Source organism: Plutella xylostella, chromosome 15 (assembly GCF_932276165.1).
Source record: "Plutella xylostella chromosome 15, ilPluXylo3.1, whole genome shotgun sequence".
Lineage (NCBI taxonomy): Eukaryota > Metazoa > Arthropoda > Insecta > Lepidoptera > Plutellidae > Plutella > Plutella xylostella.
In genome coordinates this window covers 3,580,718-3,603,098 of record NC_063995.1, presented here as the reverse complement: position 1 = coordinate 3,603,098, position 22,381 = coordinate 3,580,718, and the positions used below count along the sequence as shown (strand labels likewise).

The 22,381-nt window shown below is 35.8% G+C and overlaps 5 protein-coding genes and 1 long non-coding RNA gene across 7 annotated transcripts in view; 2 read left to right on the top strand and 4 right to left on the bottom strand.

The window, feature by feature from the left end:
* Nucleotides 1-1,310: 1,310 nt before the first annotated feature.
* Nucleotides 1,311-3,200, bottom strand: LOC105393037 (ribosomal RNA small subunit methyltransferase NEP1). The gene is made up of 3 exons (XM_011564748.3): nucleotides 2,880-3,200; nucleotides 2,549-2,792; nucleotides 1,311-1,655 (listed from the first exon to the last, which is right to left on the bottom strand). The coding sequence occupies exons 1-3, from the start codon at nucleotides 3,012-3,014 to the stop codon at nucleotides 1,330-1,332; spliced, it is 705 nt and encodes a 234-aa protein (XP_011563050.3). The 5' UTR covers nucleotides 3,015-3,200; the 3' UTR covers nucleotides 1,311-1,329.
* A 501-nt stretch (nucleotides 3,201-3,701) lies between these two features.
* Nucleotides 3,702-5,861, top strand: LOC105393038 (autophagy protein 5). Its single transcript, XM_011564749.3, has 5 exons — nucleotides 3,702-4,024; nucleotides 4,112-4,317; nucleotides 4,399-4,523; nucleotides 4,601-4,801; nucleotides 5,057-5,861. The coding sequence occupies exons 1-5, from the start codon at nucleotides 3,869-3,871 to the stop codon at nucleotides 5,161-5,163; spliced, it is 795 nt and encodes a 264-aa protein (XP_011563051.1). The 5' UTR covers nucleotides 3,702-3,868; the 3' UTR covers nucleotides 5,164-5,861.
* On the bottom strand, nucleotides 5,229-7,837 carry LOC105393039 (torsin-like protein). Its single transcript, XM_011564751.3, has 6 exons — nucleotides 7,515-7,837; nucleotides 7,171-7,445; nucleotides 6,743-6,894; nucleotides 6,517-6,662; nucleotides 6,283-6,430; nucleotides 5,229-6,152 (listed from the first exon to the last, which is right to left on the bottom strand). The coding sequence occupies exons 1-6, from the start codon at nucleotides 7,672-7,674 to the stop codon at nucleotides 6,014-6,016; spliced, it is 1,020 nt and encodes a 339-aa protein (XP_011563053.3). The 5' UTR covers nucleotides 7,675-7,837; the 3' UTR covers nucleotides 5,229-6,013.
* Nucleotides 7,838-13,984: 6,147 nt separating this feature from the next.
* On the bottom strand, nucleotides 13,985-17,898 carry LOC105385137 (protein-serine O-palmitoleoyltransferase porcupine). The gene is made up of 2 exons (XM_011555459.3): nucleotides 17,497-17,898; nucleotides 13,985-17,417 (listed from the first exon to the last, which is right to left on the bottom strand). Exon 2 carries the CDS (start codon nucleotides 17,337-17,339, stop codon nucleotides 16,014-16,016), a length of 1,326 nt encoding a protein of 441 aa, XP_011553761.3. The 5' UTR covers nucleotides 17,340-17,417; nucleotides 17,497-17,898; the 3' UTR covers nucleotides 13,985-16,013.
* Nucleotides 17,899-18,450: 552 nt separating this feature from the next.
* LOC105394910 (ATP-dependent helicase brm) overlaps nucleotides 18,451-22,381 on the top strand; it is a 35,245-nt gene continuing 31,314 nt past the window's right edge. The window contains exon 1 of the mRNA XM_048625903.1: nucleotides 18,451-19,327. Within this exon, the coding sequence (XP_048481860.1) occupies nucleotides 18,857-19,327 (471 nt within the window). The 5' untranslated portion in view covers nucleotides 18,451-18,856. The remainder of the gene's footprint in view (nucleotides 19,328-22,381) is intronic.
* LOC125489608 lies at nucleotides 19,652-20,848 on the bottom strand. 2 transcript variants are annotated; one of them, XR_007267085.1, is made up of 5 exons: nucleotides 20,711-20,848; nucleotides 20,427-20,523; nucleotides 20,105-20,295; nucleotides 19,952-20,030; nucleotides 19,652-19,807 (listed from the first exon to the last, which is right to left on the bottom strand). It is a non-coding gene; the product is annotated as an uncharacterized LOC125489608 (long non-coding RNA). The 2 variants fall into 2 exon arrangements; XR_007267086.1 differs by lacking the exon at nucleotides 19,652-19,807 and having other exon boundaries at nucleotides 19,933-20,030; nucleotides 20,629-20,822.

Here is a 22,381-nt window from a genome sequence, read left to right as displayed (position 1 = left end):
ACCTTATGGAGTCCACGTTCAGCATTATTGCGTACTTCTTCCCAACTGTCTCCCTGATATACTAGAGCTGTATCATCCGCATAACAAAATATTTTCCCATTTTGAGGGGTATGCCGACACAACTCGTTGATGTATATCAAGAAGAGAGTCGGGCCGAGTATGCTTCCCTGGGGAACTCCGAAGGTAACCGACAGATCAGTGCTTTGGCTAGAACCAATCCTGACTCTCTGACTCTATTACGATTACAAAATGTTTGTCAAACTACCGAAACCGCAAAATTCCTTCAGCAGTAATTTCATGGACACGGTCACCCTACAATTTAGTAGTAGTACGATGCGGCTAAACGTGGGCCGCCGTAATGAAGAACGTATCGAAATGACAATCCGGCTAAACGTTGATACGCCGTATTACAAAGCGGCCCTGTTTTGTAATGCGGCCAGCCGTAATGTAATACGGCGGATTATACGATCCGGCTGCGACATGTATACCAAATTTCATTCAATTCCGTTCAGTAAAGAGTAACAGACAGACAGACATACACAGTTACTTTCACATTTATAATATTAGTTAGGATAATGCCGTTAATAAATAGGTACTTAAATAATAATATGTACGCTATATGATTCTGAAGCGTCGCTGGTGGCCGTCTAGACTTCCTACTGTTTTCCAAAGATCCTAGTTAGATAAGCCCATGTCTAGAGACTACAAGACCTTTGGCACTAATTAAAATGATAATATTAATAATGTCTGAAATCTATAAGGACATAAAACTAATGTCGTTGTGAGTAAAAAATATGGTCGGCTACATACCTAATAGCAAGAGTCCTAATTGGATATTTGTCGCAACCGTTTTTTTTCATAGGCAACCGATCTGTTCTAGTGGATGTAAATCGTTTCCGTTAACAGAGAGGCTTGCATTCCTGTCACATGTGGAAGATTTTTTTGCGTGACACATAGACCAGTGAGCGAAAAGAGGGTTGTCGGGTTTGAGACTAATCGAAAGCTTGTGATTTTAGTATTTGTTGTTAAGTGCTTGTAATAAGTCTATAACAATCGCACAATACAGTAGATAGACATGTCGCAGACGCCTCTCCCAGTTGGATGATACACCTGAGATTTTGTAGATTGTGCGATTTAAGGCTTATGTTTTTTACAGTTTTAAATTATGATTATGACCCATTTAACTTGAAATTACAATGCCTTGATTTACAGAATACTAGAATTTGTGTAAGGAGCGCCACAACACACTGTCCACAGCCTTCCTCATCCAGTCACTACCACCATAAATTATCATAATTAAACACATTTACTAGTAGTACTCAATATTTTCTATGCTATATTCCAAACTTCTTCAAATGCTGTACACAACTTAGCACATGTCAAGGCAGCTGATAGGGGATAGTTGCTTATGGATATGGCTTCTTCTGAGTAGTCCGCCTCCACCTTGCCATGAGCCATGGCTCCAATTACCATCACTATTGGCTCTTCAGTTTTTGGCACCAATTCCCGGCAGTTAGTGACAACTTTTGAACTGAAACTCATTGTGATTTTCTTGACTCCAACAGGAAGGTGGGACTCAACAGGATTCTTAATAACCTTCAACAGTTTCATAGGTCCATCTGAAGCCCGGATAGCAAATTTGTGGAGGAGTTGAACTGAAAATAGATAAATGTATTGTTAATACTATACACGATCGAATGGCGTAGTGGTTAGTGACCTGACTACTGAGCCGATGGTCCCGGGTTCGATTCCCGGCTGGGGCAGATATTTGTTTAAACACAGATATTTGTTCTCGGGTCTTGGATGTGCCCGTAAAATGGCAATAGGCCCGCCCCCTATTACATTGGGACTAACATAACACTCTGGCGAAAAGTGGGTGCAGCAATGCACCTCTGCCTACCCCGCAAGGGAGTACATTAGTACAAGGCGTAAGTGCGTGTTTTTTTTTTTTTTTTTTTTTTTTTATACTATACAATATAACTTTATTGAACAAAACACACAACATACATTAAACAACAAAAGGAGTAAGCACAATAGGCGACCTTATTGCTAAAAGCAATCTCTTCCAGGCAACCTTTGGGTGAATGAGAGACTTATTGAGTAAAATATTAGATTGTTAATTATTAGCCAAAATTAATTTGAACTTTGTAATTAATTAAATGATTTTTTTAAGAAATAAATGTTTTTCTTTCTTAATTGCGTCATTCAGGTACATAGCCAATCCTGTTAGCCCTTTGAGTGCCAATGGCACACCTTGTATCACCAATATTGCATATTCGGCATTGAATATTTTTAAGAAAAACTCCCAACATTTTAAGATTCCTCCAAAGTTCCACCTTGTAGATTTGGGTGCTCATAAGGAGCCTCTCCAAGTGACATATCAACTATACCTTATACAGATATGTCTGCGAGGCACACCCTGATCAGACAGCAACAGAAATTTTAAGTGACTACATAACCCTTTGACAATGATGAAAAGTATGCTTCAGTGTTTGTTACAAACAATTTTAAATGAATAGTGAATGATCCAATGTATGTTGTGTCTTACCTATTAGTCCAGCAAATCTTTTGAAAGTTCTTGGTATCCTGGTTTGTGGGTTAATTTCTATAAGAACATTCTTCTCAGTGTGAATATAAACTTGCAGGAGCCCGGCTCGGTTGAGGGGAGAGTCCATCAACATGAGCAATGACTGGTGAGTGATGTCCGGGCGGCAGGACCCGGGATCTCGATCATTCTTTCGTAGAATATTAGCGTGATCATCGCAGTTCAACAGCTCAAAACTGTTGCCAACCTGGAATTAAAATTTTGTAGGTTATTTTCTCTATGGTATTTAGGTTAGAAAGATAAACATTCAAGATTTAATGTGAACCTATCTTACCTTTACAGTCTCCAACTGGGCATTTTCTAAAATAACAATTAATCGTTTTTCTTGTTTCTTAATATGAGAGGCTACCAAGTGTTTCGGAACTGGATCAAACTCGTTGTCATTTGCATGTTTTCTTTTCTTTCCCATAATGATAAGTCGTTAATGCACCAATAGTATGATCAAGTATACAATGATAACTTTTTAATTTAACGAAAAATATGTACTAGTAACTGTTGTTTTCTACAACAATATTCAATAGCAAGAAAGGGAAGAACAATCACAAAATTTGTAACAATAGCAAAACAACACGTGCACTGTGTATTTGTTTGTTATATCTGACAGTTGAGTCTGACAACTGAGTTGACAGTGATATGCCTCTTGACAATAACTTATGAGTCCTCAGAATAATGTCATCTCGCTAGCGCAACACAGCGACACGGGCGTTTGTCCCATCATATTGTGAAGCAAAAGTCGTTCTACAAAATAATGTTACGTACAGACCGGCCCAACGATGCATATTTATCATACAAATACAGGGCAGATTGCAGCAACGAAGGTCAATGAAACCCATTCGTTGGCGTTTGTTTGGCCGGTTTTTAAAGATGCGTACAGACCGGCCCAACGAACGCTAACGGACGGATTTCGTTGACCATTGTTGCTTCAATCTGCCCTGTATTATGTATGATAAATATCCATCGTTGAGCGTTCGTTGGGCCGGTCTGTACGCAGCTCAAGGGGACGATTTTGTGCCCGAGTTCTCGACGTTACACGTGCATACCCAACACGATGCTGGCAGAAATTGTTGGTAAAATCGACAGATTTTGTCACTTAATCTGTGATCATTCTCAAGGTTTGAAGTTTGATTCCCAACCAAAACAAATTTATTCTAAAATATGAAATACCTTGTAGAATGTTGTAGAAAATAATCAATATCATTGAATTATTGTTACTGAACCTTCTAAAAATCTTCAAATTTTCATTGTCTGGCTTGTCTGCTTACAATGGCAAACGATAGAGAAGTACTCCGAGAAATATGGGACGGAAAGTTGCCTATTTGTTTTCAGCTGGATCAAGAAGAAATTATGGAAATTCAGCAACCCGACCCTTTCTACGTAATGGTGCCGCGACTTAGTTACTTTCCTCTTGTTACAGATAAGGTAATTGATAAAATTTAATAAACATGATTGCACTTTTTAACTTTATCTGTAGATCCATTAGGACTTCAATTTATTGATCTGTTACAGATGAAAAGACATTTCTTGCGTTACATATCTCAAGAGAACGCAGATAATGAAATGTGGATAGACTATAATGGACAACCATTGAAGTGGCATTACCCTATTGGTTTCCTGTATGATCTGTACTGTGGACATGACCCTCAACTGCCTTGGACTTTAACTATTCACTTCTCCAAGTTCCCTGAGGATGTCCTCCTACACTGTCCTAATAAGTATGTCTTCACCTCTTATTCAAACAATGCTACATTTATTTAGTTCCAACTGTGTACATAAATGACATATTTATTTTTTAGAGATGTTGTTGAAGCCCATTATATGTGTACTGTGAAGGAAGCAGATGTGTTGAAACATAGGGGACAAGTGATGAGTACAATGCAAAAGAAAGATCATAATCAGCTCTGGTTGGGTTTGCAAAATGGTAATTACATATATATCATTATTATCATGTCAGTATGTTAGTGCTGCTTCTACATAATTATTTGTGTTTTGTTTCAGATAAGTTTGATCAGTTCTGGGCTATAAACCGAAGACTTATGGAGTCTCATGGAGACAATGAAGGATTCAAGCATATTCCAATTAGAATCTACACTGATGATGGCTCCTACAGCCAGAAGCTTGTGAATCCAAAGAATGCAGATGGAAGTAGGAAAATATTGCAGCAGATGCTACAGGAGTTGTATCCTGACAAGCCTGATGGTACAGTATTATCGGTTCAGTACAGTATTATCACTATACTATATTACATTCTAAACCTAAAAGGTAAAGACATATTTGAATGTGTAACTAAGATTTGGAATAAAACTTAAAACCAATGTAATACAGTATAGCAATGTTACTTGGACCATTAATTTTACCCATGGTTGATTTATTTAACTGCTATTTTAATATATCCCATTAAGATTTTGAAGTCTTGAAAATGAAGTACTTATATGTGTATCTTTGATTTTACAGTGAAATTGAGAACCCATGGCATTGAAATTCCAACAGATACACCACTGCAATGGCTCTCGGAACACATGAGTTACCCGGACAATTTTCTACATCTTTGTGTGTGTTAAAGTGTAAATTCTAATGCCACCAGTTTTGAATTAATTGCATAAATAATTTAAATAAACACAAGATGTTATACTTACACACATTTATTTTGTTATTATTTAATAAAAAATGTTATTTACAATGTATATCCAGTTATCAATATTATGGCCCATGATGTAAGTAACTTAATTAGTGTATGTACATATGTACAAGTTTGATTTCTAAAACAATGAACCTTGCAATCATAATGATAAGGGATAGGAAGTTTATTCAGATATTATGTAATTGATTGAAAATAAAAACCAGCATAAAAATGTGACTAGTTTAAAAAGATACAGGGTTTCTACAAGTTTTAAAAAGTTGTATTAACCAATTAACCACTTGCTGATGTTTTGAACATGCAAGTTTCACATTGATTAGGTATATTCAGGTAGGTACATTCCAACCACAATGGAATAGCCAATTCTGAATTGGACTATCTTGTTAAAAGCTATTATCACAATATCAACCTATACATATTATATTTACATTACTTTTTACAATAATACACTAGCAACCAGAAATAAAAATGACACAACTGTTGTGAACTAAAGATAACATGCACAGATCAATGTGACCTCTTCTTTTGAAATAGATTTTTAAAAGGTCAATAACAATACGGTTAGAACTAGATGGAGAGTCAATGCAAATGGAATTTCTCAACCAACTTTCCAGGTGAGCTCTTATTTTGAATTAGTTTGGTTACAAGATTTGTGAATTTATACATGGATCCAAATTAACTTTGCATGATACTACATCTTATTTGTATATTGTTTATCAAATAATGAAGCATTGATCAATTAAATTAAATGAGATAGAAATATCCATGCTTTTCTACAGTTCAGTCTTCTTTTTCTGTGTTTTGTGCTTTTGTATAATATAGGGGATATGCCGGGTAAACCTCTTGCAACCATTATTAGCAAATATGGGCTGGTCTTCTGTGGGCCCATATGTAATTATTGACAGGGCATCTCTGAAAATAAATTATCAACTACATTGTATTAGGTATATAAACTACATCATAGTTTGTCTTCATCTTCATTAGAAGTTCAAGGTTTCTGAATAAATATAACTGTTGTATTATGCAGAAAAATGAAACTTACTCCATCATTTTTTCTGAAGGATTCAGAACATCATGTGCCCTGAATTCAGCCAATGCACACATCTCTACATGAATCTGCTCTAATGGCAGAAATGGAATGTAATGGTCAATTAAATGGTGGGCTATAGCGGATGATTTTTCAAAACCACCTGAAAAAATTATATGCACATTTATAATGAAACATAACAACCATTAACATAGATTTATAAATATTATTTTAGTAACATTTATATACCAGTGTGATAAGCCACCCTCCGAATAATTGGTTCAAAATGATGAAAGTCAACATCATTTCTACTCAAGCCATCATTGTAGAATTCTAATAAGTGTTCAGCAATTTCATGTCCTCCAATATTTGATATAAATAAAAATATTGTATCCCTGTAAAATAAGTCAAAATGAAATCACCAAATATATTTATATAAAACCCAGACACTAAAATAAACAATAGAATAACTCACCTATAATCTATACCATCAACAGCGTGATGGTGATCAAGCATGGGCTGAATAGCATCCAGAATTGAAGGACACATATCATGGATCTCATCAAAAATTATAAGAGATTTTGAACACTTTTTAACAATGCTGTTAACCTTTTCCATCAATATTTTCTGTGGAAGAGTATCCTTTAATTTATAACCAGACAAAAATTAGCTAACAAGGTGGTTAAGAAAACAGTATTCTTACACACAGTATACAGAAGAAAAATGTGTGGAGTGTTTATATAATGTGTCTGTCTTTAGGACTGTGTAGGTTCATTGATGAATCATTCTTGTCTAATGAAGATATCTATCATCAATACCAAATCATTAGTTAAATGTTTTAAATGAAATAATTTTATGCACTTATGTTACTTCAGTTTTTTGTATATATTATTTTTTACTTACTTGAGTTTCTTGTAGATATTCACAATCAAAATCTTTTTTACCCATGAAAAGTTTGACATACGAACTCTCCATCCCTTTTTTGTAAATAGCTTCAGCTATCATTGAAACAGCATAATTCTTCCCCACACCCGACCACCCGTGTAAACTAATTACAAGAGCCTTTCTATTTCTCCTACCCTGGTCATCCAGGGCCTCCCTGTGAGCCGAGAGTATATTCACCAGCTCGTTCACGAGCGGTTGCCCGAACATTCGTTGAGATAGACTGGTTTGTAACCCTGAAACATGGACTGATTGCTGAAAACTGCATTGTTTGTTTACATCGTGTTGAAGGTTATTTCACTCACTGTCAAGGTTGTAAGGAATATAATCAGCATTACAACATTCTGTAAAACGACAAAATGTGTTGTCTTTCATTGATTCGTATAGTCCTGAGAAAGATAGTGAGTGTGCAGATGAATAAGTGAAAATTATCCACACAAACAGCGAGTGATTTAAATATCTCATTTTGAGAAAAAGTTATTATGTATTCTTCTCAACAAAATAAAGGTAAATTTTGGAAAGACTACAATAACAGGACACTGTAGAAAATTGTTTTTCTAAATAAAACATTACACAAACTATTTAACGTATATCGTGAAATTAAATTAAAGTTTTCTTTGACAGTGACACTGACTCACTGACAGCTGCCAGTTAAGTTTTCGAGTTTTTTTTTTTTTTTTGGTTATTTTTTTTTCCTTTTCACGGAAAAGGGAAAAGGCTAAGGGCATTATCCCATACTGCCGGTCTTATTTAAAGCGCCGACACATTAGCGGACGCGGCTGTCAGTCGCGACTGATAGTGTACAACAAGTACAGTGGCCTGCGCCTAAAAGTATGCAGGCACGGTCCGCACAGTGATGCCATCTAGTAAAAACCTTGTAACTACAACGTATTGGACGTGTGTTTTGATAAGTGCATGTTGTTGTTCTATAAGTAAGAGTGTTTGAGCAGTACGATATTGTTTGTATTCGCTGTTTTTACTACTGTGTATATTAGGTAGTTAATTTCTTACAATTTCGTCATAGTGACTGTGGCGTAGTTGTTAAGGCGTGGCGCGGCGGTGCCGCATGAGTTATTACGAATTTGTTGATACTTACTTCGCATCCTGTTATTGTTTTTTGTGACTTTAAAGATCATAATATGATAGAAGTTTCCATTACTTTCTTTTTTTAATTTTTTAATTCGATTAAGGGTTTGTTAGTATTTAAAAAACTAAATTAAAATTGATTGTTAATCAATAACACACTTGATGGGATCAATAATCTACAATAGTTAGTAGCAGTCAGGTGCAATGCCAACAAAATGTAGCGGACGACTAACTAAAACTTGCTTCTTTTTATTTATTGAGTTGTTCTCATAAGATTGATGGTAGAACTATATATTATTATTATTATATATTAAGTATATGTGATCATGAATCCCAAAGTTCTTTGAGACAATACAACACTTGCGTTCCACTCAACGTTTTATAAATCGCTTTGGCTTCTAAATATTACTTATCGGTGCTTACTACTGATATCAAGAATGTTAAAAGGCATTTAAAAATAAAAACTAATAGTTTTACTATTTAGTGGAGGACTTGAACACAGGGACCTCATGCCGCCGCATCAATTCATGAATGCTTAACCACTCAGACTATCACCGACCATGATAGCGTTCTCGAAATATGCTATCATTATGCTGTTATTATTACCGCCACCGCCCCGTAACTTATATTTACAAGCTGGTTACTAGATGGCATTACTGTTTCCAATTCGCCTGATTACTTTTAGGCGCAGGCCACCGTACATGGTCTTTTGAGACGTCCGAGAGCGATCTGGCACGAACTATCCCAAAAGACTGTGCACACTATCAGTCGCGGCTGACAGCCGCGTCCGCTTGTGTGTTGGCGACTTTACTATAACTTAAGGCGCCGACACACTAGCGGACGCGGCTTGCGGACTTATAGTTTGAACAACGTAGCGTACAGTCCAGTCAAACTATAAAATCCTGACATCAAAGAGTGCGATTTTGCTAAGACTTTTTATGATCATCAGTTATTTATTTACTTTTACATATGTCGTCTGAAAGCTGAAGGTCAATCCAAGGTTACGTTCGCTACTTACGTCCGATAGTTTGAATATCGTAGTGTATATTCCTTATTGTAGATACTAGTGATGGAACGAATATTCGCATTCGCGAATATTCGCACTTTTTTGGATATTCACATTCGCAAAATTTTGTTCGAATGTTTTGCGAATATCAGTACTTAAAAAAACTATTTGAAAATAATGGTAGGTTAACAAAATCAAAATCCATTCGTCTACAGGGTGTTGCAAAAAAGGTATACTAAGCCGAAACCTACATGTGCAGCATGTTATATTTAAGCTCGAAACTGAAATCAGAATTTGAAAATTCGCGAAAAAAAAAAATCATTTTCCATAGAAACTTTGTTGGTCACGTGACTTTTACTATGGAAAAAAAAATTTTTTTTCGCGAATTTCCAAATTCTGAATTCAGTTTCGGGCTTAGATATAACATGCTACACATGTAGGTTTCGGCTTAGTATACCAATTTTGCAACACCCTGTATAAGTAACCTTTTTTTTACAAGTTACCCTCCTTATCACATTAGGTACGTAATAGGTCAGTTATTGTTAAGGAATTAAGAGTCACGAGCAATGAAAAAGTTCAACTAACAAAATGTCGACACCAAATGATGGGGACTTTTTTAAAATTTAATTTTTAATTTGATCAAATTATTTACTTCAATATTGCAGACGGCGTCATTAAGCTAGTATTTTCTGTTTATGAGTAATTTGGTATAGCACCAAATTACGTCACTGGTTCAATGGTGGCGTTCGTAGTTGAGCAGGCTTCAGTTATCATAACTGATCACTGAGGTCATTAAGCCTAGTCGGAGGCCTTCGGGTAGCGTGAAAACATCTGACAGTCGTGTTTCCCACTTACCCGACAACTTTCTCAGCACAAGCTTGCTTGTGTTGGGGTCCACAGCCCGTACTAGGCCAGCGTGGTGGTCTAGGCCTAAAACCCTTCCTTCATTGGAAGCAGACCCGTGCCCCAGCAGTGGGGACGTGTTGGGTCGTGATGATGAGGTCTCTGGAACTTTCTCATAGCTCGCGACGCGAGTGTAGTAGGTATTACTTTTATTTCATATAAATAATAACTGCCTATCTGGTAAACTAATCACGTATAGTTTCAAGTGCTCGCATTCCCGCTGGGAGCTTGAAAATATACAGGATTAGTACGCAGTGGTAACTACTGCAGTTTATTTTCAAGTAACAATTTTGGCCCAACTAACTTCAAAATATACGCGATTAGTACTATTTTTATTTTATTTAGCCCCTGTTTCACAATGTCTGGTTAGTCGCTACCTGTCGAATAAAATACATGCTGTCACTGTCTAAAAAATAATAACAGAAAGTGACAGCATGTATTTTATCCGTCAGGTAGCCACTAACCAGACATTGTGAAACAGACCCTTATTATTATAAAATATATATTTTACTTGAAAATATATTTTTTTTCTCTTGAATCTATACACTGCTAGCACACTATTGGTGCGTTTTGGCCTTGTATAGTTTCAAAATACCCAAAACCAAACCATACAAATGGCGCTAAATTGGAACACAACCTGAATATTCGCATTCGCATTCGCATTCGCGAATGTCGATATCAGATATTCGCATTCGCATTCGCGAATGTCCAAAAACACACATTCGTTACATCACTAGTAGATACCTTTAAGTTGCGGCTGACAGTCGCGTCCGTTAGTGTGTCGGTACCTTTATAGTGTAGTGTAGATATCTAGTCCATTGTGTAGTCTGTATGCGATAGTTGGCGATAGTTGTAGTTCCTCACCTCAACTCTAAATAAAATTTTGTCAACAAGGTTGTGGATGTGCCGGTGCCGTGTTTTATAAAATGCAAGAGGATTTGGAAAGAAGCATTGCATTAATTGATCTTGTCCGTGCAAGTCCATGTTTATATGATTACTCACGACCCGACTATAGTAATAGAAATAAGCAAGATAAAAAATGGTTAGAAATTGCGCATAAATTAAACGATAGCGGTAAGTACGGGTATAACTTCTTTATTTTGTATTCGTGTTAGTGATATGGTGTAAACAAATTATGCTTTAGTGGAAATGCTCCGTCCGACCGATAACCGGAAAACTAACCATTTCCTTATTATTTAATTAGGAAACGGTTTTCCCATGTTAAAGGCTTTTCATTACCATACCATATTATTATTTTCCAATACACTTCAACTGTCAAAAATAAAATAAATAAAATATAAATATGTAGGGAAATCCCACACATGGCCATCTGACCCCGAGCTAGGCAGAACCTGTGTTGTCGGACAGCTGATATTTATCTACACAAATACATAGATAGATACATACTTAATATAAATATCAACACTCAAGACCGGAGTACAAATATCTGCCCCAATATATGAAAAATATCCTTTGTAATATAAAAAAGAAGATCCTGTATTATTTGGTGCAATTAATTGCACATGCCATCCATCAACACTGCCAACTCCCAATCCCAACGCCAGTTGGGCAGACTCCAAATTTGATAATAGCCAGCTATATCCACTATTTAAGAAATGTTGAGACAAAACAGTAAATATGCATCCAGTAATATGAAAAGATCACTTTTATAAAATCTGGACATTCTGAGTTTGACTATGACTATGTAAATTATTTTTATAGCAAACTGAACAAGACTTTTAATTTCAGTGGCAGCTTGCAGAGAAAAATGGAAGAATATACGTGGAAGATATGTAAAACAAATGAACTATCCTCCTTCTGGATCTGCAGCAAAACCTAAATCATCCTATTATCTTGCAGAACACCTAGATTTTTTGGATATGTTTATTAAAATCCGCAAACCTCGTAGTAATGTAAAATCACCTGAGTCACCATCTGGTTTATTGGATACATCACAATCTCACTTTGGTAGCGGTCATTTTGGCGATACTGAAGAATCGGTACAGCAATCAGATACTTCAAATACTTCTACATCAGAACCAGATATGTCACGGTTACCATACAAACGTAAGTCAGGGTACCAAACCAAACCAAGGAACCAAATGAATCCAATGCACTCTGATGTGAATACAGCTTTCCAGTATTTTGAGCAAAAGAAAAATCTTCGAGCACAGGGAAAACAAAGTGAAGATCCTGATGAATCATTTTTGAAAAGCATTTTGCCTGACATGAAATGTATGAATGAACACCAAAAAAGAAACTTTAAAGTAGGTATTCTTAATTTGGCAGGGCAAATACTTAACCAACCCGTAATGGTACCACATTTACCCTTTATAGGATCACCTTCCCTGAAAGAAGAGAGCCTTATAGAAAATATTAAAGAAGAGCCACAGACCTGAATACCACCAGTAACTTATACCATAGAAAAAAGGACAAAATATTGTTACCAAGCTTCTAGGCATGTTAGACTGAACAATTACAGCTTGTGGTTCAGCATGGGTTCCACTGAGCAAATAAACTATGTATGGGTTCTAAGGAACATGCAAGGACTTTGTATATTATATAGCTTGCTATATACAAAGTCCTTGGGAACAAGTAACGAAAGTAGGTACTTCTGTAACAAGAAGAAGCCCAACTGACAAGCTATGAAATGCGACATGACAGCACTGCAGTTGTACCAGAGTAAACTTGTGGTAGAAACGGCGGGAAATTAGGAAACCAATTTATAGTATTCTTTGGAACTATTATGGCATTATTTACTTAGCCACTTTCGTTCCAAGAACTAGCGAGAGCAAGTTACATACTTGATGAAATTTCGTGTACCAAAATAAATAAAACTCTTAATTATATACTTACTTACTTAATATACTTTCATTGAACTAATATTACTAGCGTCTTAGTTTCAATGTAGGTGTAATACTTTACATATTTTTTCAATTTATTTGTCTACTAAAGTCGTCGAAATATAGGTAATAGGCCCGTTTGGACAGCTCCAAAATGTATGGGACGACAGCTGGTGTCAAACCTAAATCATAAAAAATCTAAACAATAAGTAACTTTTGGTGCTTTAAAAGTTCTTTTTTTCTATCGGCCGTTAAATAATAAGCCAGATTATGTGTCTTTATATAATTATTTCATCACGTAAATCAAGAGTAAATAGCAATTTGTGTAGCTGGACAGCCTGTTATATTTCGATGACTTTAGTATTTTGACGCAATACTATACTTATCCAAAATAATAATGAAAATTTAATCTAATCCACGGGTAGACGAGTACGTTCTCTAGTGGAGACCTCCTGTTCCTTCAGGCCGCAGGACTGACGACCTTAGGCGGGTAGCTGGTAGTGGCTGGATGAGGTAAGCAGAAGACTGTGTGTTGTGGCGCTCTTTGGGAGAGGCCTATGTCCAGCAGTGGATGATTATTGGCTGATGATGATGAATCTCAAACTCTCTTAGCATGTCCACTTCATCTTCCACCAAACAAGGTTGATAAATACAAAGTATAAGTACTCTATGATAAATACAGGGCATATAAGGCAGATGATATTATTACACGGAAGGCACGAGTTCGTGGAGCTGTTGCCCTGCTCCACACGGGCAACTCACATTTTGCTTATACAAGTATACTCCCATTTGGTCATGTAGGTGGGGTAGGTAGTTGTAAAGGCGCCGACACATTAGCGGACGCGGCTGACAGAAGATGTATTGGTCTATGATATCTGACGATCACAGAGTGCAAATTTTGGCGGTCGGTACGTCAATGCTGTCACTGTTTTGGGGAGGTTTTGGTTGTGTTGTTGTTTTGTAAACAAAACTCAAAAAAGAGTTGAACGTACGAGCGTAAAAGAGTTTACGTAGTAATATACACTTCTGAACAGTTAGAACTTAAGAGTTAAAGGCACTATGTAAAAGATGAATATGAAGAAATAATTGATTATATCTCGTGGCTAAAGATAACTACAGGAATAAACCAAAACAGTAGTGGACCAAATAATATTTCAACGCAACGATTACAAAGACATACCTAATGTACCAAGGAACATAATACTCTCTACCGAGAGTAACGTTCTAAGCATGTCTTCATCACTAATAAAAGTGGAATCTGGTGTACAGTTACTAGCTAGACTAAGCAAAAAGCGAAATCTTCATAATTTTTATCCTACTTTGTTTGACAATGGACCTAACCCAAATGATGTCATTGAAATAATTGGAAAGAGTGGAACTGGAAAAACTTATTTAGTTATGGATATAACTTGTGAAGCTATACTTCCAGTGGCACTTGGTGGTGCAGAAGTAGATGTTTTACTTTTCACTACTGATGGTAATATGAGTTTACATAATTTATTGAGTACATTACAAGAAAAAATATTGTCACGTCACGAAAATTTAGAAGAGAATAATTCATTAGTCAAAGAATGTTTCAACCGTCTGCATATCATTAATGTGTATGATTCTAGTCAATTTTATGTGACAATACAAAGACTTGACACTGTACTAATGGGATGCCCAAATATAACACTTATAGTTTTCGATACACTCACTTCATTTTACTGGTCTGAACAAAATAGTAAAATAATGAAAATGTCCTCATATGTTAAGAATATCTTGAAACTCATTTTAAAGGCTACAAAGGAATTCAAAGTCACCTTAATGCTCACTAAACCAGAATATTTCTGTTCTAACAAGGAGACCACTGAAAATACTGAATGTAACTTTAATATAAGGCTTAGCACAGATGTATCAGAGGGAAAACTAATCCATGAAGTAATTGTTAATAACTCTAAAGGATGTTTCAAGAAAATATTTTGTATACAAAACAATAGTATCAAATGGAATTCTGTTTGAGTTTTTATTTAAATTGATGATCTTAATTATAATTAATTACACAATTTGTAATTTTCTTGTATAAAAACAATAGTATCATATGGAATTATGTTTGAGTTTTTATTTAAATTGATGATCTTAATTATAAATAGTTACACAACTTGTTATTTACCTATCCCTAATATAGGGTGTTGAAATACTTACCTACACTATTGCCTGATTGTACCTAAAACTTTGTGGGGTGTTGTTATAATAACTCAATTGTTTAAGTTTAACCACTAAACTATTTAACTAGCAATAGAAAGTGAAGTAATCTTACCAGGTGAGGTAGTGGGGATGCCCCATAGGAGAGGCATATGGTCAACAATGGAAGTATTTTGGCTGATATGTTGTATATTAACTGGTTTTCTATACAAATTACAAAGAACCATAAAATACATATTTAAATAAGAAGATGCCCTCATTTGATGATGTATAGAAAACCAGTTTTAGTAGTTACTTTATTAAATTAACCATAGATACATTTATCATTTAGGTAAGTGTCTATCATCTGAGGTAAATTGTACCTGAATCTGCATAATAAAGAGATCCTCACTAACAAGTACAAAGATAACGAATAGTTAGTGGATAATAATACCTACCTGTCATGCACATCTATCTATACTTTAATATCAATATGAATAATTATATTATGTTAATGCTTATTAATTAAATACAGTCATGATATTTTTTATTGCTTCGCATTTGTGAGATTCTTAAATAGTATCACTAAAATGTAGATTAATACTGTACTGTACTGGTTGTCCATTTAGGTACTTACATTAAACTACTTGGAATTAACTATAATATTAGTATTGCATAAAAATAAGTACACCTACTTGCTAATTAACAAGGTATTTTATGAGATTCATAATCAAAAGCCTATAACTAAGTACAAGTTTCTACTTATACTATCACAATCTAAGAACAACATTGTTCTTTGTAGATCACAATGCTAAAAATATTACATACAAGAATGCAACAAAGCCATGGCTAAAATAATTAAGATTTTCCCATTTGCTTAGTGTGTGGAGATATGAGTATCCAGATTCCTGTAGAGAAAAGGATGCTTCAAACATTACACCTAAGTATGCTAAATGTGTTACAGTGATAAGACCAAATAAAAAGTTGACAAACAGAGTAAGAAAACTACCCTTTCTATATTTGTGATTACATTGTTTAATACATGGATTTGCTAAACAACACACCTCTAACGCCGCAGCCACCTTTACACGAAAATTATACTCGACAAATGAAAATGTTCCTATACTAAGTAATACTGCAGATAATTGAAAATTAAAGCCATGGAGAACAGAAGACATTGTGTAGGTAACCAATATGGCAGTAAACTGTCCATATGGTTGACATGGTTTAAATACATAATTTTTGAGCCATTTATGCATAGGAATATTCCAATATACAACAACTTGAACAAGAGAACGGGGCAATTCTATAAAGTATGGCTTAGTGACTTGCACCTCTGAACGGCAATCATTGCTTAATCCAAAACCAGCACTAATCATTGATACTACAGACATGGTAGAAACAAAATAATGCGACATTCTAAATGCTTGTGCATCCCGATAAGCTAAGAGCCATTTACTTGCATCATCATCAATATACCATGGAACTACGCAATTTGATAAAACTAAGTACAACATAGACAAAAACAAATTAATTGAGATTATTTTTATCCACCTGAATGAAAGGAATCTGACTCCAAGATAATGATTATATTTATTAAAGGATATCCATGGACCTAGCAAGGAATTGGCTGGACAGAGTAAATATCCTGCAAATTCAATTGGATTCAGCATGCTTTTGAATAAACCTCTATCCAATTCAACTGCAACAGATATTATTTTCATAGTGGCTATCATCTGAATTCCTCTTATTTGTTGCCACATTTTTGGATTTACAATAAAAATTTCGCTAGATATGAGGAAGGTAACCATACCAAGAGACACCAAGAGTCCTCTCCATCTTGTGGTTACCAGTGATAATGTAACTATAAAAATGTAAGATCCAAAAGTTATACCTAAAGTCCATATAATTGGTTGGCCAATGTTTAAATACAGTAGAAGGATGCCAATCATTAAAGAAAGACTGTGACAAATATTGAGGGGAGGATTTATGTATTGTACGATAAGCCGCAGAATTATGTTCCATAATATGATATCTCTTGCAAATTTTAGGCCCTCATAAAGGGTTGGCTCAGCACAAAGACTCAAGTTTTTCCAGCTATTTTCCGTGTAATATTCATCTTCTTCCATTGTGATAATCTGTTATGCCTCTGGTACCTACCGGCAAGTAAACTTGTAGATTTACGCCTGCATTGTCATGTATAGTTTCTGTAAATAGGTATAATAAGATCACAGTTAATATTTATCCACAGTTAATAACAAACTAAGCAAATATTTATTTACTTACAGTATTTTTATTATTGGTATTAGGTATATTGATATTATTGGTATTATTTTACAAATCCGGGAAAAATCTCTAGCACTTCCAAGTACCAAAACAATATTGCGATTTCTCGGGTCGGGTCGGTCTCTTCTCTCCTCTCTATCTGTCACCTGTCAGTCTCAGTCTATCAGTTCAAGACAGTAGTTGATCTGAGGTTCAAGAGTTCAAGATCGTTCTATCACCAGATCACCAGTGTCATGCTGTGAGTTTGACAATCGGTATCATAATGAATGATAATGATTAATTTTGCCAGTGTATAGTATTCTGCCTGGTTTTGTGGGCTTTGGCCTCTTCTCGGAAGTCTCAGAACACAAATCTTGATTTATAAAGGCGTCTTTGTCGTTCAGTTTTCAGACGTCAGAGAGCGATCTGGCACGAACTGTCCCATCCCAAAAGAACGTGCACACTATCAGTCGCGGCTGACAGCCGCGTCCGCTAGTGTGTCGGCGTCTTAACTCTTGGATTTTTGAATGCTTTATCAGAAAAATTGGCGTGGTTATAAATATACAAAGGGTATAGTTACTAAATACATAAGTCAATGACTTAAGCCGACTACATGTGAATCATATTATATCTAAGGCATCTAAGCCCAAAAATGAAATCAAAATAAAAAAATCGCGAAAAAAAATTATCATTTTCCATAAAAACTTTGTTGTTCCGAAACTTTTTACTAGGGGAAATGACTTTTTTTTTTCGCGAATTTTGAAATTCTGATTTCATTTTTGGGCTGAGATAACATGCTGCACATGTATTTTTCGGCTTAGTATACCCTTTTTGCAACACCCTGTATAATACACAGCCAATAACTGCCCGTGATTTTAAATTTCCCCGCTTTTTCAATGCTTTTTCATTTTTTATATTCAAATATTTTTCAGTTGTGACTTCTGAGCAGAAGTACCTAGTATGTTTTCGTAAATATAATGTTCCTCGGTTCCTTGTGAGTGTTGTGAGCGTGTGACCAATTTATAAATACAAACAGTGATCGTAGCGTTAATGCTCAGAATAATAATGACAATGCGTTGCGTCTGCGTTATTCGATTCTTTACTCTACGTCAAAATAAATGCAAAATGGTGTCAAAAAGCAAAAGTCAAATCGAAATTTGTTGCACTGCTTGCTTGTTTTCTTTGCTTTGCACAGAAAATAAGTGGTGTTGTGATATTTAAATCAATGAACTAAAACGATAAATTAAATTAAATTCAGTATATTTTCAAGAATCTCGACTATATTCAGTAATAGGTGGAAATTTGATTCCTCCATTGAACGGTGTTTTTTTGTGATGGTTTGATTCAATAACGAGTGTTTGATTACGTTTAGACTGTAAAGATGGCTAGCCCATCTCCTCAAAGCAGCCCCATGCCTCCACCTCAAGCCCCTAGTCCTATGGGGCCGCCTACTCAAAGCCCGGCGCCGCCGCCATCTCCGCATAGTCCCTATAACCAGCAACATGTGAATGGCCCGCCTCCGAACCATCCCCCGGGCCCTGGGCAGGCGCCGATGCCGAACCATATGCCGCCATCTGGTTCGCCGCACTCCATAGCACCCAACAGTAATGGGCCTCCTGGGATGCCACCACAGCACGGTATGCCGCCGGGTGGTCACCAGATGCCTCCCCACATGGGAGGGCCGCACATGCAAGGCCCCCCTGGACACCCTATGGGCCCGGGCGGGCCTCACCCTCCTGGACCTAATGGCCATCCCAACATGCCGGGCGGACCACAACACCCAAACATGCCCGGCCAAGGCCCTCCACATGGATACATGCAACATCAGATTGGCCACATGCCACCTGGACAGGTAAGTAATGCTGGTATACATGACCTGATGGTGTTGAAGCTTATTTTATGAAGAAATCTGCAAAAAAAAATGCTGATGTGGTTGTATGGAAAAAGCTTGAAATAATAACAAAACTCTACTAACAGGACATAAATCCAACAATTTCAGTTTTATTATATTTACATTATTTCAAAACATTTAGTAAATTTAGGTTATTTCACAAGTAAAAAAAATATTTTTCCATTTTTATCAATAGAATCACTAGTAGCAGTTTCAATTTCGAGCATATGTTATTACAAAAGCTGCTATTGAATAAAGGACTGTAAATATTTCTTGCAAAATTAAGTGATTCCTCTAAGTATACTGATAATTGTTCTGCTAATGGGAAGACATGGTCTGGCTGTGGTATTAGCTCATCCTCATGTGTCATATAAATTGTATATACAATTGGTATGTTCAGTTGCGATTTAACCCAGTCTGCACAGTTACCAGTAAAGTTATCTGTAAAGAAAATATGTATATTTGAAATTTATAATTTTATGAGTATGAAACAAAAATAAAGAAAATACCATTGATTGTAATCTGATTGAAATATATATAGGTACATGGAATTTTTAATACCAATAGTAAATTTAAGAAACATACACATAACTGAAGCAGAGTATTTATATGGTTTCTTAAACTTTTTGTAAAAGGATTGTGAAGCGGTTTTCATAATTTCATTCTGTAAAAAAAATATAATGGTTTTCAAATGAACATCAAACAAAAGCTGTAACCTAATTAATTTCTGATATTTACCATTAATGGATAATTATTCTCATGTTCTTTTATATAAGCAGGAGTTGTGATAAAGCTTCTAAATCCTCGCACATTTATAAAAGCCATTAGGTTAGGAGCTATTGTATTCAGATATGCCGCTAATGAGCTAGTTTCTTTTTCTGACAAGGATCTTTCTCCTATATTGATCCCTTCACATCTAAATGTAGATCCTGAAAAGTAAACGGTAAGTATTTAAAAAAAAAGTATTATTTTTCTGTTGAAGAAAACTAGGCTTTGACACCAAACTGATCATAAGGAAGACCTTAAATGTATACATATTATTTATCAAATATTATTTTACTTTTAGAAGAGTCAAGATGCCAGTTTCTGTCTACATTCACACCAATACATGATTGGTTAGAAGGAGAAGTTTTCCTGTTTTTTGACCAAAATCGACTCTGTAAATAAACATATTGTTAGTAGGATTTTTGATCAATCAAATACAGTATACATATATGTAATAATTATTATAATACATGCATCACACATTTATTCTTACTAACAAAAGTACTATACTCATATCCATCAGGGTTTAAAAGTGGGCAAAAATAAATGTTGTAGTAATTTCTTAATGATTCTAGATACTTGAAATTTTCAAGAATGCTGTCTAGAAGTTTCAATATAACAGCATGGGATATCCAGTCCCGGCCCTCTTCCCCTCCTAGGATCACTACAGAGCTGGTGCTTTCACTTGGAATTCTTGTTGGTAACTTCAATATTACAATATCTCTGCCTTCAAATGTTCTTCCTATTACAACTTTCTGTAAATTTGATTGTTTCAAATTTAATTTAGTCTCCACCCATTGCTCTATTGCCTTATATGTATTGAAAGTACCAAAAAAACTTTCAGTGTCCTCACTTCTGGGTACCAGTGCATCTCTGCAATTTAAATAAGTTTATTTATTTTCATACATTCTCCTTTTAAACATCATCATAATAAAATGGTTCTACTTCAGCAGGCCAGAGGTCGGCTGGCAGGTGCCATATTTTCGGGTTAGTCCCGCTATGGTATAGTCCCGGTATGGCACCCTCTTAAAATACCTATCAAAAAGTCCCGCTATGGTACCCTTCAGTTTTTGGTACTGTTGTAAAGTAGATCTAAAAGATGGGTACCATAGCGGGACTTTTTGATAGGTATTTTAAGAGGGTGCCATACCGGGACCATACCATAGCGGGACTATGGCAGCGTTCCCACTACGCCGGACCGGCAGATCTGCCGCGCCGGTAAATCTGCCGGAAGAGCTAGTGGCTGTACAATTTATATGAAGCTATTCACATTATCCCGGGTCCGGCATTTTTGCCGAGCCCGGCATTTCTACCGAACGTTTTGTCACTACGAATTGCCGGTAGAACGACCGGGCCCGGAGTAATGTGAACGAGTTTGTGCCGGTATCTGTCCCCCGCTCGCCCCGCTTGTGCTCCCCTCGCCCCGCTTGTGCTCCCCTCGCCCGTGGATGTAAAATGAAAAGAATGGAAAATCTTTCCCGTAAAATAGGGTGTACCCAATGTTTTCTTTTATTTTGCCTTCTATTAAGATACCACCACAACACAACAATTTCGTCGTCCATTGTGCGCGCAGGTCCAAATTCAACTGAGGACTGTCTGAATTTCTTCCGGGATCCGATGTAATGTGAACACTCTGTCCGGTGTCCGGTTTTCGGCAGATCTGCCGGTCCGGCGTAGTGGGAACGCTGCCTAACCCATATTTTCAGTGATGATAGACAAGTTGAAAAAAATATAGGATTTTACTTTTATTACCTACTGGCAAGCTACCTAATATGGAGTTCTTACAATATTTCTGTACAAGTGCAAATATAATATTTGGCAAGTACATTACTACATTACCCAAGAGGGTCCTTATACACCTTATGGCATTATTAAGCAATTAACAAAAATTTTGTCAAAGAGAAAGACAAAGTGTATATCAGGTACTTACTGTATAATCTTATTGTCTGCAGTAAATTGTATACCATTGGAAATCAGAATATCTTCAAATAAACTCTGATCAGCCTTTTTAACAATAACATGTATTGGTAAACCTGCTTCATTTGTAATTCCATTTAGAAAGACAAACATGTCATTTTTAAACTGCACAGATGACAATAATTGTCTTTCCTGTTCGTTAAAACATTTAATTGAATAAAGAGTAGCACCATCATATTCAGGATATTTTTGTAATAAAACAATTGTGATATAGAAGTCCAGAAATAAAATAAAATGGTATAAACTTATCATCATACATATGATTAGAAGTTA

Coding starts and splice junctions, on each gene's coding strand:
- LOC105393038 (XM_011564749.3), top strand. CDS start 3,869: ATGGCAAACGATAGAGAAGTACTCCGAGAAATATGGGACGGAAAGTTG. Junction 4,318..4,398: donor CTCCTACACTGTCCTAATAA/GTATGTCTTCAC, acceptor TTTATTTTTTAG/AGATGTTGTTGAAGCCCATT. Junction 4,802..5,056: donor GTATCCTGACAAGCCTGATG/GTACAGTATTAT, acceptor TTGATTTTACAG/TGAAATTGAGAACCCATGGC.
- LOC105393039 (XM_011564751.3), bottom strand. CDS start 7,674: ATGAGATATTTAAATCACTCGCTGTTTGTGTGGATAATTTTCACTTAT. Junction 7,446..7,514: donor TATTCCTTACAACCTTGACA/GTGAGTGAAATA, acceptor TCCATGTTTCAG/GGTTACAAACCAGTCTATCT. Junction 6,895..7,170: donor AATATCTACAAGAAACTCAA/GTAAGTAAAAAA, acceptor ACTCTTCCACAG/AAAATATTGATGGAAAAGGT.
- LOC105393037 (XM_011564748.3), bottom strand. CDS start 3,014: ATGGGAAAGAAAAGAAAACATGCAAATGACAACGAGTTTGATCCAGTT. Junction 2,793..2,879: donor CCCAGTTGGAGACTGTAAAG/GTAAGATAGGTT, acceptor TTTTAATTCCAG/GTTGGCAACAGTTTTGAGCT. Junction 1,656..2,548: donor AAGATTTGCTGGACTAATAG/GTAAGACACAAC, acceptor ATCTATTTTCAG/TTCAACTCCTCCACAAATTT.
- LOC105385137 (XM_011555459.3), bottom strand. CDS start 17,339: ATGGAAGAAGATGAATATTACACGGAAAATAGCTGGAAAAACTTGAGT.